General features: G+C 50.5%; 2 protein-coding genes across 6 annotated transcripts in view; one reads left to right on the top strand and one right to left on the bottom strand.

Moving 5' to 3' along the window:
- Positions 1-15,562, top strand: part of KALRN (kalirin RhoGEF kinase) — a 346,094-nt gene that overhangs the window by 116,295 nt on the left and 214,237 nt on the right. For all 5 annotated transcript variants that reach the window (XM_075316995.1, XM_075316994.1, XM_075316993.1 and 2 more), the window contains one exon: positions 12,953-13,199. In XM_075316995.1, the coding sequence (XP_075173110.1) occupies positions 12,953-13,199 (247 nt within the window). The remainder of the gene's footprint in view (positions 1-12,952; positions 13,200-15,562) is intronic.
- The window catches only part of CCDC14 (coiled-coil domain containing 14), a 323,631-nt gene that overhangs the window by 246,413 nt on the left and 61,656 nt on the right, over positions 1-15,562 (bottom strand). The window lies entirely within an intron of this gene.

Genomic DNA, 15,562 nt, shown 5'->3' with positions numbered 1-15,562 from the left:
CGGTCACCGTTCCCTTAACCCCTTCACGACCAAGGACCTATCAATGCGTGCTTGGTTGAGTCCCTGACTTTGATGTGGGTCGTGCGCTCGGCTCGCCGTGCGTCCGCAGAAGTGACCGGACAATGCCGGCTTCAAGTCTCCTAAGGGGACTAGAAAAAAAACAATAACACGTGAAGAAAAAAAAAGCCACAATTTCACGCCCCGTCCTTTCTCCTATTGATAATAAAACAAAACACAACCCACCCACTTGGTATCGCCGTGTTCAGAAATGTCCGATCTATCAAAATATCAAATCAATCAATCCGATCGGTAAAGTGCGTGACGGAAAAACAATAAAAACTCCAAAATTATGGGTTTTTTTGGTAAAAGGCAACAATGCAATAAACCATAACAGGCGATAAAAACGTCGCGTCTCCCAAAACCCGGTATCATTAAAATGGTCCGCTCAGGACGCAAAAGATAAGCCGCCTCTGAGCCCCAGGGCCCGGAAAACGACAACATGCCGACAAATGCAAGATTTATTTATTTTTACAAACTTCTGATTTTTTTTTTTTCACCACTTAAATAATAATGAAGCTGCAGGTTTGGGTTTCTCCGGCCTCGCTCTGACCCGGGGAATCCGAACGCCAGGCCAGGATCACCAAACTGTCAGCATGGCAGAAAAAAGCCGGAAAAACAGTGTCGAAGCGCACTTCTATTGTCGCAGTTTCACTGGACTTGGCATTTTTTCATTTCCAATACACTACATGGTAAAATTAATGCTGTCATATAAAAGTGCAACTAATCCCGCCAAAAACAACCGCTATAACAACAGAAAAAAATGGTATGGCTCTTGGAAGAAGGCGAGGAAAAAATAGCAAATGGCCGGGGGTGAAGGGGTTAATGGTCCCGGCCGCTCTTCTCTGCACCCGGTCTCGTTCAGCTCTGCCCATACACTCGGGGGGCTCAGGCACTGTGCGACCATATATTGTGTGTGTGTGTGTGAGTATATATATTACAGTACTAACTACTGAAGCACTGTGCTGCCCTATATATAGTACGGTGCTAACCGTTCTGCCCTGTATATACAGTCATTGCTGAAAGTATTGGCACCCTTGAGATTGTTTCAAAGAATGAATTATTTATCCCAGAATATTATTACAGTCGCACGTTTTGTTATACACAGGTTTATTTCCTTTATGTTTTGGGGCAACACAAAAAAAGAAAAAAAGTAAATTCGAGAGAATTTCACACAAAATCCCAAATAAGCCAAACAAAATTTTGTTTATTTTGTTTCAATAAACAAAATTGTCGGCACCTTTCAAAAATTGTGGGTAAACAGATTTGTCTCCAGCCTGTGCTGCTCGTTCACACTCACCTGTGGGAAGTAAAAGATGTGGGCAATAAGAAACTCACACCGGAAACCAGATAAAGGGGGAGAAGTTCCCTCAATCTCTGCATTGTGTGTCTGTGTGTGCCGCACTAAGCATGGAGGACAGAAAGAGGAGAAGAGAACTGAGGACGGGAGAACCAAAACTGCTGAACAATATCCACAATATCAAGGTTACACGTCCATCTCCAGAGATCTTGATGTTCCTTTGTCCACAATATAATCCAGAAGAACACTTCATAGCGCTGCAGCTAATCTGCCTGGACGTGGACAGCAGAGAAAACTGATAAGAGATTGTAACACAGGAAAGTCCAGAAGGTGAATAAGCCCCAATCAGGATCCAGAGAAATTCAGGCCATTCTGCAGCCCAGGGGCATCAGTGTCAGCGAGAACTATCCGTCCACATCTGAATGACATGGAACGCTATGGAGGAGACCTCGGAGGACCCCACTGCTGACACACAGACAGAAAAACGTGATGGAGGAGACCCTGGAGGACTCCACTGCTGACACACAGAAAAAATGTGATGATGGAGACCCCGGAGGACCCCACTGCTGACACACAGAAAAAACGTGATGATGGAGACCCCGGAGAACACCACTGCTGACACACAGACAGAAAAAAGCTAAAATGTACAAAAGGAACTAAAATCCTTCTGAGAAAGCGTCTTGTGAATAGATGAGACCACGACAAAGCTTTATGGTGAAGCCATCATTCTACTGATTACCGAAAACAGAATGAGGCTACAAAGTAAAGAGCACAGCACCTACAGGCAAATATGGTGGAGATGTTTTGCTGCCTCTCACTGTAGATCCTGACTGTACAAGACATCATGAAATGTGAAGATTATTGGAGGATTCTGGGTGGCAATATAGAGCCCAGGGTCAGAAAGCCGGGTATTGTCCTAGGTCAGGGGTCTCCAGCAGCACAATGACCCCAAACACTTCAAGAAGCCCCAGAAATGGAGGAAACAAAGCGCTGGAGAGATCTGAAGAGGCCACAATGAGTCCGGAGCTAAACCCCATTGACTCCTGAGGAGAGATCTGAAAATTGGGAGAAGAGGAGAGAAGAGAGGAGAAGAGGAGAGGAGATGTCTTCAGATGTGAGAGACCTGGAGATATTTTTATAAAGAAGAGTGTGAGATTCCCGGTGAGAGGAGGAGGAATCTGTGGACGGGGACAGGAGGCGACTGATGGGTAAAGGGGCAGCCGGATATTAGGAGGAGGGCACATGCTGTGTCTGGACCATGTTTCGGGTTTGTGTGAAGTTTTTGTCCAATTTGCCTTTTTTTTTTCCGTAAATAACCCTGTATATAAGGCTAAGTTCACACTGAGCGTGCGGCTGCATGAATCCTGTGTATAATAGAGCGTGCGGCTGCAGGAATCCTGTGTATAATAGAACGTGCGGCTGCAGGAATCCTGTGTATAATGTAACGTGTGGCTGCAGGAATCCTGTGTATAATGTAGCGTGCGGCTGCAGGAATCCTGTGTATAATGTAGCGTGCGGCTGCAGGAATCCTGTGTATAATAGAGCGTGCGGCTGCAGGAATCCTGTGTATAATAGAGCGTGCGGCTGCAGGAATCCAGTGTATAATAGAGCGTGTGGCTGCAGGAATCATGTGTATAATAGAGCGTGCGGCTGCAGGAATCCTGTGTATAATAGAACGTGCGGCTGCAGGAATCCTGTGTATAATAGAGCGTGCGGCTGCATGAATCCTGTGTATAATAGAGCGTGCGGCTGCAGGAATCCTGTGTATAATAGAACGTGTGGCTGCAGGAATCCTGTGTATAATGTAGCGTGCGGCTGCAGGAATCCTGTGTGTAATGTAGCGTGTGGCTGCAGGAACCCTGTGTATAATAGAGCGTGCGGCTGCAGGAATCCTGTGTATAATGTAGCGTGCGGCTGCAGGAATCCTGTGTATAATAGAGCGTGCGGCTGGAGGAACCCTGTGTATAATAGAGCGTGTGGCTGCAGGAATCCTGTGTATAATAGAACGTGCGGCTGCAGGAATCCTGTGTATAATAGAGCGTGCGGCTGCAGGAATCCTGTGTATAATAGAGCGTGTGGCTGCAGGAATCCTGTGTATAATAGAGCGTGCGGCTGCAGGAATCCTGTGTATAATGTAGCGTGCGGCTGCAGGAATCCTGTGTATAATAGAGCGTGCGGCTGCAGGAATCCTGTGTATAATAGAACGTGCGGCTGCAGGAATCCTGTGTATAATAGAGCGTGCGGCTGCAGGAATCCTGTGTATAATAGAGCGTGTGGCTGCAGGAATCCTGTGTATAATAGAGCGTGCGGCTGCAGGAATCCTGTGTATAATGTAACGTGCGGCTGCAGGAATCCTGTGTATAATGTAACGTGCGGCTGCAGGAATCCTGTGTATAATAGAGCGTGCGGCTGCAGGAATCCTGTGTATAATAGAGCGTGTGGCTGCAGGAATCCTGTGTATAATAGAGCGTGTGGCTGCAGGAATCCTGTGTATAATGTAGCGTGCGGCTGCAGGAATCCTGTGTATAATAGAGCGTGTAGCTGCAGGAATCCTGTGTATAATAGAGCGTGTGGCTGCAGGAATCCTGTGTATAATAGAGCGTGCGGCTGCAGGAATCCTGTGTATAATAGAGCGTGCGGCTGCAGGAATCCTGTGTATAATAGAGCGTGCGGCTGCAGTAATCCTGTGTATAATGTAGCGTGCGGCTGCAGGAATCCTGTGTATAATAGAGCGTGCGGCTGCAGGAATCCTGTGTATAATAGAGCGTGCGGCTGCAGGAATCCTGTGTATAATAGAGCGTGCGGCTGCAGGAATCCTGTGTATAATGTAGCGTGCGGCTGCAGGAATCCTGTGTATAATAGAGCGTGTGGCTGCAGGAATCCTGTGTATAATAGAGCGTGTGGCTGCAGGAATCCTGTGTATAATGTAGCGTGTGGCTGCAGGAATCCTGTGTATAATAGAGCGTGCAGCTGCAGGAATCCTGTGTATAATAGAGCGTGCGGCTGCAGGAATCCTGTGTATAATAGAGCGTGCGGCTACAGGAATCCTGTGTATAATGTAGCGTGTGGCTGCAGGAATCCTGTGTATAATAGAGCGTGTGGCTGCAGGAATCCTGTGTATAATGTAGCGTGTGGCTGCAGGAATCCTGTGTATAATAGAGCGTGCGGCTGCAGGAATCCTGTGTATAATAGAGCGTGCGGCTGCAGGAATCCTGTGTATAATAGAGCGTGCGGCTACTGGAATCCTGTGTATAATAGAACGTGTGGCTGCAGGAATCCTGTGTATAATGTAGCGTGCGGCTGCAGGAATCCTGTGTATAATGTAGCGTGCGGCTGCAGGAATCCTGTGTATAATGTAACGTGCGGCTGCAGGAATCCTGTGTATAATGTAACGTGCGGCTGCAGGAATCCTGTGTATAATAGAGCGTGCGGCTGCAGGAATCCTGTGTATAAGGCTAAGTTCACACATCCTGTGTTTTCAATCCGTCAGGTCCGTCAGCAACGGATCAGTCATTTTCAAGATGTCAACTGATGCAACTGATGTGTTTTTCACAGGATTCCTTTCACAGGAATCCTGTGAAAAAACTGATCAGTTGCGTCCGTTACATCCGCTGTGCGTCCGTTTTTTGACGGATCAGTCATGATCCGTCTGTGTTTGGGACAGCCCAGTGGGCGTGCCAAACATACTGGGCATGCTCAGTAGAGCATGACGGAATCCTGCGCAGGATTCCGTTGTAAGACGGATTACAACGGAATCCTGCACCATAGACATGCATTACAAGCTTGGCGGATCGCGACGGATTCCTGCGCGGTGCGTTGTTTTCAACGGCCCGAAAAACGTTACATTCTGCGTTGCTACCCGCTCGGCGGTCAGTCAAAAACGACGGACCGCGACGCAGCGGATGCAACGCAGGGTCATCAGTCGCAATCCGTCGCTAATATAAGTCTATGGGGAAATACAGGATTCCTGCAAAATATTTTGCAGGTTACCGTAATTCCCCAAGGAGACGGATTGTGACTGATGCAAAACACAGGATGTGTGAACTTAGCCTAATAGAGCGTGTGGCTGCAGGAATCCTGTGTATAATAGAGCGTGTGGCTGCAGGAATCCTGTGTATAATAGAGCGTGCGGCTGCAGGAATCCTATGTATAATAGAGCGTGCGGCTGCAGGAATCCTGTGTATAATAGAGTGTGCGGCTGCAGTAATCCTGTGTATAATGTAGCGTGCGGCTGCAGGAATCCTGTGTATAATAGAGCGTGCGGCTGCAGGAATCCTGTGTATAATAGAGCGTGCGGCTGCAGGAATCCTGTGTATAATAGAGCGTGCGGCTGCAGGAATACTGTGTATAATAGAGCGTGCGGCTGCAGGAATCCTGTGTATAATGTAGCGTGCGGCTGCAGGAATCCTGTGTATAATAGAGCGTGTGGCTGCAGGAATCCTGTGTATAATAGAGCGTGCGGCTGCAGGAATCCTGTGTATAATAGAGCGTGCGGCTACTGGAATCCTGTGTATAATAGAACGTGTGGCTGCAGGAATCCTGTGTATAATGTAGCGTGCGGCTGCAGGAATCCTGTGTATAATGTAGCGTGCGGCTGCAGGAATCCTGTGTATAATGTAGCGTGCGGCTGCAGGAATCCTGTGTATAATAGAGCGTGCGGTTGCAGGAATCCTGTGTATAATAGAGCGTGCGGCTGCAGGAATCCTGTGTATAATAGAGCGTGCGGCTGCAGGAATCCTGTGTATAATGTAGCGTGCGGCTGCAGGAATCCTGTGTATAATAGAGCGTGTGGCTGCAGGAATCCTGTGTATAATAGAGCGTGCGGCTGCAGGAATCCTGTGTATAATAGAGCGTGCGGCTACAGGAATCCTGTGTATAATGTAGCGTGCGGCTGCAGGAATCCTGTGTATAATAGAGCGTGCGGCTGCAGGAATCCTGTGTATAATAGAACGTGTGGCTGCAGGAATCCTGTGTATAATGTAGCGTGCGGCTGCAGGAATCCTGTGTATAATGTAGCGTGCGGCTGCAGGAATCCTGTGTATAATAGAGCGTGCGGCTGCAGGAATCCTGTGTATAATAGAGCGTGTGGCTGCAGGAATCCTGTGTATAATAGAGCGTGCGGCTACTGGAATCCTGTGTATAATAGAGCGTGTGGCTGCAGGAATCCTGTGTATAATAGAGCGTGTGGCTGCAGGAATCCTGTGTATAATAGAGCGTGCGGCTGCAGGAATCCTGTGTATAATAGAGCGTGCGGCTGCAGGAATCCTGTGTATAATGTAGCGTGCGGCTGCAGGAATCCTGTGGATAATAGAGCGTGCGGCTGCAGGAATCCTGTGGATAATAGAGCGTGCGGCTGCAGGAATCCTGTGTATAATGTAGCGTGCGGCTGCAGGAATCCTGTGTATAATAGAGCGTGTGGCTGCAGGAATCCTGTGTATAATAGAGCGTGCGGCTGCAGGAATCCTGTGTATAATAGAGCGTGCGGCTGCAGGAATCATGTGTATAATAGAGCGTGTGGCTGCAGGAATCCTGTGTATAATGTAGCGTGCGGCTGCAGGAATCCTGTGTATAATAGAGCGTGTGGCTGCAGGAATCCTGTGTATAATGTAACGTGTGGCTGCAGGAATCCTGTGTATAATGTAACGTGTGGCTGCAGGAATCCTGTGTATAATGTAGCGTGCGGCTGCAGGAATCCTGTGTATAATAGAGTGTGTGGCTGCAGGAATCCTGTGTATAATAGAACGTGCGGCTGCAGGAATCCTGTGTATAATAGAGCGTGCGGCTGCAGGAATCCTGTGTATAATAGAGCGTGCGGCTGCAGGAATCCTGTGTATAATGTAACGTGTGGCTGCAGTAATCCTGTGTATAATGTAGCATGCGGCTGCAGGAATCCTGTGTATAATGTAACGTGCGGCTGCAGGAATCCTGTGTATAATAGAGCGTGTGGCTGCAGGAATCCTGTGTATAATGTAGCGTGCGGCTGCAGGAATCCTGTGTATAATAGAGCGTGTGGCTGCAGGAATCCTGTGTATAATGTAACGTGCGGCTGCAGGAATCCTGTGTATAATAGAGCGTGCGGCTGCAGGAATCCTGTGTATAATAGAGCGTGCGGCTGCAGGAATCCTGTGTATAATGTAGCGTGCGGCTGCAGGAATCCTGTGTATAATGTAGCGTGCGGCTGCAGGAATCCTGTGTATAATAGAGCGTGCGGCTGCAGGAATCCTGTGTGTAATGTAGCGTGTGGCTGCAGGAATCCTGTGTATAATAGAGCGTGCGGCTGCAGGAATCCTGTGTATAATAGAGCGTGCGGCTGCAGTAATCCTGTGTATAATAGAGCGTGCGGCTGCAGGAATCCTGTGTATAATGTAGCGTGCGGCTGCAGGAATCCTGTGTGTAATAGAGCGTGCGGCTGCAGGAATCCTGTGTATAATAGAACGTGTGGCTGCAGGAATCCTGTGTATAATGTAGCGTGCGGCTGCAGGAATCCTGTGTATAATGTAGCGTGTGGCTGCAGGAATCCTGTGTATAATAGAGCGTGCGGCTGCAGGAATCCTGTGTATAATAGAGCGTGCGGCTGCAGGAATCCTGTGTATAATAGAGCGTGCGGCTGCAGGAAACCTGTGTATAATAGAGCGTGCGGCTGCAGGAATCCTGTGTATAATAGAGCGTGCGGCTGCAGGAATCCTGTGTATAATAGAGCGTGCAGCTGCAGGAATCCTGTGTATAATAGAGCGTGCGGCTGCAGGAATCCTGTGTATAATAGAGCGTGCGGCTGCAGGAATCCTGTGTATAATAGAGCGTGCGGCTGCAGGAATCCTGTGTATAATAGAGCGTGTGGCTGCAGGAATCCTGTGTATAATAGAGCGTGCGGCTACAGCAATCCTGTGTATAATAGAGCGTGCGGCTGCAGGAATCCTGTGTATAATGTAACGTGCGGCTGCAGGAATCCTGTGTATAATAGAACGTGCGGCTGCAGGAATCCTGTGTATAATAGAGCGTGCGGCTGCAGGAATCCTGTGTATAATAGAGCGTGTGGCTGCAGGAATCCTGTGTATAATAGAGCGTGTGGCTGCAGGAATTCTGTGTATAATGTAACGTGCGGCTGCAGGAATCCTGTGTATAATAGAACGTGCGGCTACAGCAATCCTGTGTATAATAGAGCGTGCGGCTGCAGGAATCCTGTGTATAATAGAGCGTGCGGCTGCAGGAATCCTGTGTATAATAGAGCGTGCGGCTGCAGGAATCCTGTGTATAATAGAGCGTGCGGCTGCAGGAATCCTGTGTATAATAGAGCGTGTGGCTGCAGGAATCCTGTGTATAATGTAACGTGCGGCTGCAGGAATCCTGTGTATAATAGAGCGTGCGGCTGCAGGAATCCTGTGTATAATGTAGCGTGCGGCTGCAGGAATCCTGTGTATAATAGAGCGTGCGGTTGCAGGAATTGTGAGGAAAACGGCATTTTCTGGAATAATTTGAAGATGCTGACACTTTTTAGCCGTGACGGTGTGTGCTGAGCCCGGAGCCGCTGTGCTGCGCTGCATGGCACCAGCTCTGCGCCCGTCCTGCGGTACACACCTCCCTGTGATTTAGGCTAGTTTCACACTTGCGTTGGACGGGATCTGTAGCATTGCGTTGTGTGACGGATTCTACAGATCGTACAAAATAACGCAATCCGTTGTAGGTTTTTTTCCTTGACTTTACACATCTGGGCATGCGCAGTTGTGTAAAGACGGATGCGTTAACGGAATCCGCCACCATAGGCGTCCATTATAAAAACAACGGACGCCTAACGGATTCCTGCAGGTTGCGGTTTTTTGACACTCCGCCAAGTGCAGAAAAAAGCTACATACAGCGTTCCATCCGCCCAACGCAGCGTCAAAATAACGACGACGCGTCCAGCGCATGCAACACAGACACTTGCGTTCCAGTGCGTCGTCCATACAACTCTATGGAGAATAGCGCAGTGCTTTAACGGACTGCGCTATTCTCCATAGTGACGGAATGCGCTGAACGCAAGTGTGAAAGTAGCCTTAGATACAGTTTACAGTATATGCCCCGTCCGGTGATTAGATACAGTGTACAGTATATGCCCCGTCCTGTGATTAGATACAGTGTACAGTATATGCCCCGTCCTGTGATTAGATACAGTGTACAGTATATGCCCCGTCCTGTGATTAGATACAGTGTACAGTATATGCCCCGTCCTGTGATTAGATACAGTGTACAGTATATGCCCCGTCCGGTGATTGGATACAGTGTACAGTATATGCCCCGTCCTGTGATTAGATACAGTGTACAGTATATGCCCCGTCCTGTGATTAGATACAGTGTACAGTATATGCCCCGTCCTGTGATTAGATACAGTGTACAGTATATGCCCCGTCCTGTGATTAGATACAGTGTACAGTATATGCCCCGTCCTGTGATTAGATACAGTGTACAGTATATGCCCCGTCCTGTGATTAGATACAGTGTACAGTATATGCCCCGTCCTGTGATTGGATACAGTGTACAGTATATGCCCCGTCCTGTGATTAGATACAGTGTACAGTATGTGCCCCGTCCGGTGATTAGATACAGTGTACAGTATATGCCCCGTCCTGTGATTAGATACAGTGTACAGTATATGCCCCGTCCGGTGATTAGATACAGTGTACAGTATATGCCCCGTCCGGTGATTAGATACAGTGTACAGTATATGCCCCGTCCGGTGATTAGATACTCCGTGTACAGTATATGCCCCGTCCGGTGATTAGATAGTGTACAGTATATGCCCCGTCCTGTGATTGGATACAGTGTACAGTATATGCCCCGTCCGGTGATTGGATACAGTGTACAGTATATGCCCCGTCCTGTGATTAGATACAGTGTACAGTATATGCCCCGTCCGGTGATTGGATACAGTGTACAGTATATGCCCCGTTCGGTGATTGGATACAGTGTACAGTATATGCCCCGTCCTGTGATTAGATACAGTGTACAGTATATGCCCCGTCCTGTGATTGGATACAGTGTACAGTATATGCCCCGTCCGGTGATTGGATACAGTGTACAGTATATGCCCCGTCCGGTGATTAGATACAGTGTACAGTATATGCCCCGTTCGGTGATTGGATACAGTGTACAGTATATGCCCCGTCCTGTGATTAGATACAGTGTACAGTATGTGCCCCGTCCGGTGATTAGATACAGTGTACAGTATATGCCCCGTTCGGTGATTAGATACTCCGTGTACAGTATATGCCCCGTCCTGTGATTAGATACTCCGTGTACAGTATGTGCCCCGTCCTGTGATTAGATACAGTGTACAGTATATGCCCCGTCCTGTGATTAGATACAGTGTACAGTATATGCCCCGTCCGGTGATTAGATACTCCGTGTACAGTATATGCCCCGTCCGGTGATTAGATACAGTGTACAGTATATGCCCCGTCCTGTGATTAGATACAGTGTACAGTATGTGCCCCGTCCTGTGATTAGATACTCCGTGTACAGTATATGCCCCGTCCTGTGATTAGATACTCCGTGTACAGTATATGCCCCATCCTGTGATTAGATACAGTGTACAGTATGTGCCCCGTCCTGTGATTAGATACTCCGTGTACAGTATATGCCCCGTCCGGTGATTAGATACTCCGTGTACAGTATATGCCCCGTCCTGTGATTAGATACAGTGTACAGTATATGCCCCGTCCGGTGATTAGATACTCCGTGTACAGTATATGCCCCGTCCTGTGATTAGATACAGTGTACAGTATATGCCCCATCCTGTGATTAGATACAGTGTACAGTATATGCCCCGTCCGGTGATTAGATACAGTGTACAGTATATGCCCCATCCTGTGATTAGATACAGTGTACAGTATGTGCCCCGTCCTGTGATTGGATACAGTGTACAGTATATGCCCCGTCCTGTGATTGGATACAGTGTACAGTATATGCCCCGTCCTGTGATTAGATACAGTGTACAGTATGTGCCCCGTCCTGTGATTAGATACAGTGTACAGTATATGCCCCGTCCTGTGATTGGATACAGTGTACAGTATATGCCCCGTCCTGTGATTAGATACAGTGTACAGTATGTGCCCCGTCCTGTGATTGGATACAGTGTACAGTATATGCCCCGTCCTGTGATTGGATACAGTGTACAGTATATGCCCCGTCCTGTGATTAGATACAGTGTACAGTATGTGCCCCGTCCTGTGATTAGATACAGTGTACAGTATATGCCCCGTCCTGTGATTGGATACAGTGTACAGTATATGCCCCGTCCTGTGATTAGATACAGTGTACAGTATATGCCCCGTCCTGTGATTGGATACAGTGTACAGTATATGCCCCGTCCGGTGATTAGATACAGTGTACAGTATATGCCCCGTCCTGTGATTGGATACAGTGTACAGTATATGCCCCGTTCGGTGATTGGATACAGTGTACAGTATATGCCCCGTCCTGTGATTAGATACAGTGTACAGTATATGCCCCGTCCGGTGATTGGATACAGTGTACAGTATATGCCCCGTCCTGTGATTAGATACAGTGTACAGTATATGCCCCGTTCGGTGATTGGATACAGTGTACAGTATATGCCCCGTCCTGTGATTAGATACAGTGTACAGTATATGCCCCGTCCGGTGATTAGATACTCCGTGTACAGTATATGCACCGTCAGGTGATTAGATACTCCGTGTACAGTATATGCCCCGTCCGGTGATTAGATACAGTGTACAGTATATTCCCCGTCCGGTGATTGGATACAGTGTACAGTATGTGCCCCGTCCTGTGATTAGATACAGTGTACAGTATATGCCCCGTCCGGTGATTAGATACAGTGTACAGTATATGCCCCGTCCTGTGATTGGATACAGTGTACAGTATGTGCCCCGTCCTGTGATTAGATACAGTGTACAGTATATGCCCCGTCCTGTGATTGGATACAGTGTACAGTATATGCCCCGTCCGGTGATTAGATACTCCGTGTACAGTATATGCCCCATCCTGTGATTAGATACAGTGTACAGTATATGCCCCGTCCTGTGATTGGATACAGTGTACAGTATATGCCCCGTCCTGTGATTGGATACAGTGTACAGTATATGCCCCGTCCTGATTAGATACAGTGTACAGTATATGCCCCGTCCGGTGATTGGATACAGTGTACAGTATATGCCCCGTCCTGATTAGATACAGTGTACAGTATATGCCCCGTCCGGTGATTGGATACAGTGTACAGTATATGCCCCGTCCTGTGATTGGATACAGTGTACAGTATATGCCCCATCCTGTGATTGGATACAGTGTACAGTATATGCCCCGTCCTGATTAGATACAGTGTACAGTATATGCCCCGTCCTGTGATTGGATACAGTGTACAGTATATGCCCCGTCCTGTGATTGGATACAGTGTACAGTATATGCCCCGTCCTGATTAGATACAGTGTACAGTATATGCCCCGTCCGGTGATTGGATACAGTGTACAGTATATGCCCCGTCCTGATTAGATACAGTGTACAGTATATGCCCCGTCCGGTGATTGGATACAGTGTACAGTATGTGCCCCCTGTCCCCGGCTCACCCCGCTTTCTCTCTTGCAGTTGTCGGGGGGCTGTGAACTGACGTCGGTGCTGCAGGATTTTATCGCCATTCACAGCAATGAGTTGAGCGTCCAGGTTGGGCAGACGGTGGAGCTGCTGGAGAAGCCGAGCGAGCGGCCTGGATGGTGCCTGGTGCGGACCACAGACAGGAGCCCCCCGCAGGAAGGCCTGGTCCCCGGCAGCGCGCTCTGCATCTCCCACTCACGCAGCAGTGTGGAGATGGAGTGTTTCTTCCCTCCAGGAAAAGGTAAGATGGAGACCTTCATTGCACCTTACACACAGGTTCTGGTGGGGCCTAAATAGTGGGGTCTGCAAGGTGCGGTCTTATGCCTGATAATAGTCTGTGGGACCCCTTCCCCTGCACCCACATGTAGACACTCCTTTATGTTTATGAATGTCTTCTGATGAACCTATGTTGCCCATGTTCTTTGCCTTGGCCCGTGTTGTCCTCCTCGGCCCGTGTGGTCCTCCTCGGCCCGTGTGGTCCGCCTCGGCCCGTGTGGTCCGCCTCGGCCCGTGTGGTCCGCCTCGGCCCGTGTGGTCCGCCTCGGCCCGTGTGGTCCTCCTCGGCCCGTGTGGTCCGCCTCGGCCCGTGTGGTCCGCCTCGGCCCGTGTGGTCCTCCTCGGCCAGTGTGGTCCTCCTCGGCCCGTGTGGTCCGCCTCGGCCCGTGTGGTCCGCCTCGGCCCGTGTGGTCCGCCTCGGCCCGTGTGGTCCGCCTCGGCCCGTGTGGTCCGCCTCGGCCCGTGTGGTCCGCCTCGGCCCGTGTGGTCCGCCTCGGCCCGTGTGGTCCTCCTCGGCCCGTGTGGTCCTCCTCGGCCAGTGTGGTCCGCCTCGGCCCGTGTGGTCCGCCTCGGCCCGTGTGGTCCGCCTCGGCCCGTGTGGTCCGCCTCGGCCCGTGTGGTCCGCCTCGGCCCGTGTGGTCCTCCTCGGCCCGTGTGGTCCTCCTCGGCCCGTGTGGTCCTCCTCGGCCCGTGTGGTCCGCCTCGGCCCGTGTGGTCCGCCTCGGCCCGTGTGGTCCGCCTCGGCCCGTGTGGTCCGCCTCGGCCCGTGTGGTCCGCCTCGGCCCGTGTGGTCCGCCTCGGCCCGTGTGGTCAGCCTCGGCCCGTGTGGTCCGCCTCGGCCCGTGTGGTCCGCCTCGGCCCGTGTGGTCCGCCTTGGTTCTTGTGGTCCGCCTCGGCCCGTGTGGTCCGCCTCGGCCCTTGTGGTCCGCCTCGGTTCTTGTGGTCCGCTTTGGCCCGTGTGGTCCGCCTCCGCCCGTGTTCACCGCTTCGGCTGTTTTTGGTGTTTCGTCCAGTAAATGGCGATTTCTCCCTGTAATGGGCTGTAGAGTCTCAATTAAAGGGCCAGTTACGTTCCAGGCCCGGGGGCGGCTGGTAATAGTCGCACTTGTTCAGGAGGATCTCCTCACTGGGGATCGCGTGTCTTCATTACAGAAGATCCTTTTTTCCTCTTTTCCCTCATTGACTTGCTTGTCTGCTTGCTGTCAGTGAATGGAAACCTTCTTGTTTGTATCCACAGAGTGTAAACCCCGTGTAATCAGCAGATAGAGATTTTAAGATGATGAATTTTAACCTGATAGTTAATAGGAAAGCAGCAGAAGTGTGAGCGCAGCTCTGGATGTGCGAGGAGGATAATGCAGCCTGGGAGCAGTGTGTGGAGATTACATACGGTTTGTAGAGGTGGAGCAGGAGCTCGGTGCTCCCTGGTCACCCCTGTGGTCTGCTGAAGCCCCCCCGACCCCCTCCACACACTGTGCCGCTCGGTAGTCAGGGGCCCGGCGGCCGGTCAGGGGCCCGGCGGCCGGTCCGGAGCCTCCCGCTTCATCCGGTTCTCCTCACATACTTCACATTCATGAGGGGCTTTCTCGTCAGACGCTGATTGATCAGTCATGCGTAGAGTTTTCCACCCTCTGGATGCAGACAGGGGGGTCCCGGACCCTCACCCTGACACCCAGGAGGGGGAGGAGTCAGCCTGATGGGATCATGGGAGATGCACTATATCCAATCCTCTGTACGCTAGACTGATACATTGTAGCAAACTCCCAGGCAATGAGCGCAATGTAGTGCTGCTGCCTTTATTGTCTGCACTGACACACTGTACCACACTCTCAGCTGTGAGCAGCATTATATCCTGACAGCAGACCTGCCGTCCTTTCTCCCTGCTGCCCCCTACTTATGTGCGGCCCTCGCCCTCCGGGGGGTTTCCAGTGTGACTGTGGGGGTTGGGATTCACCTGTTCCCCTCGGTGCTCCCCCCGCTGGTATCCCGTCCCCCCATACAGCCCGCACTGTGGACTCAGGAAGCAGATGTGGGGATGATCTGTGCCCTGGAAATGCCGCACCTGAGCTGCGGATGATTAACCCTCCGTGTCTGACACTCGTCTTCCCCCAGCGCCGGACGTTACTGGAAGGCGTGGAATCTCATGGAATCTCGTGGATCCGCACTGGACACATCGGCAGAACCTGCCCCGTGCACTGCAGAAGAGGGAAGTGTCTGTTTCCTCAGTGCTTGGCCCGGTGACCTCACACTTGTTGTCACGGACACCGATACTTTGTTTCCCTGTACAGTTGTGTCTCCGCCGTAGAGTCGCCATCGTCCCGAAACGCCAAC

The sequence above is a fragment of the Anomaloglossus baeobatrachus genome, chromosome 7 (assembly GCF_048569485.1).
Source record: "Anomaloglossus baeobatrachus isolate aAnoBae1 chromosome 7, aAnoBae1.hap1, whole genome shotgun sequence".
NCBI classification, from domain to species: Eukaryota; Metazoa; Chordata; class Amphibia; order Anura; family Aromobatidae; genus Anomaloglossus; species Anomaloglossus baeobatrachus.
Note: the sequence above shows the minus strand (reverse complement) of the source record. Positions and strands in the feature narration are given on the sequence as shown.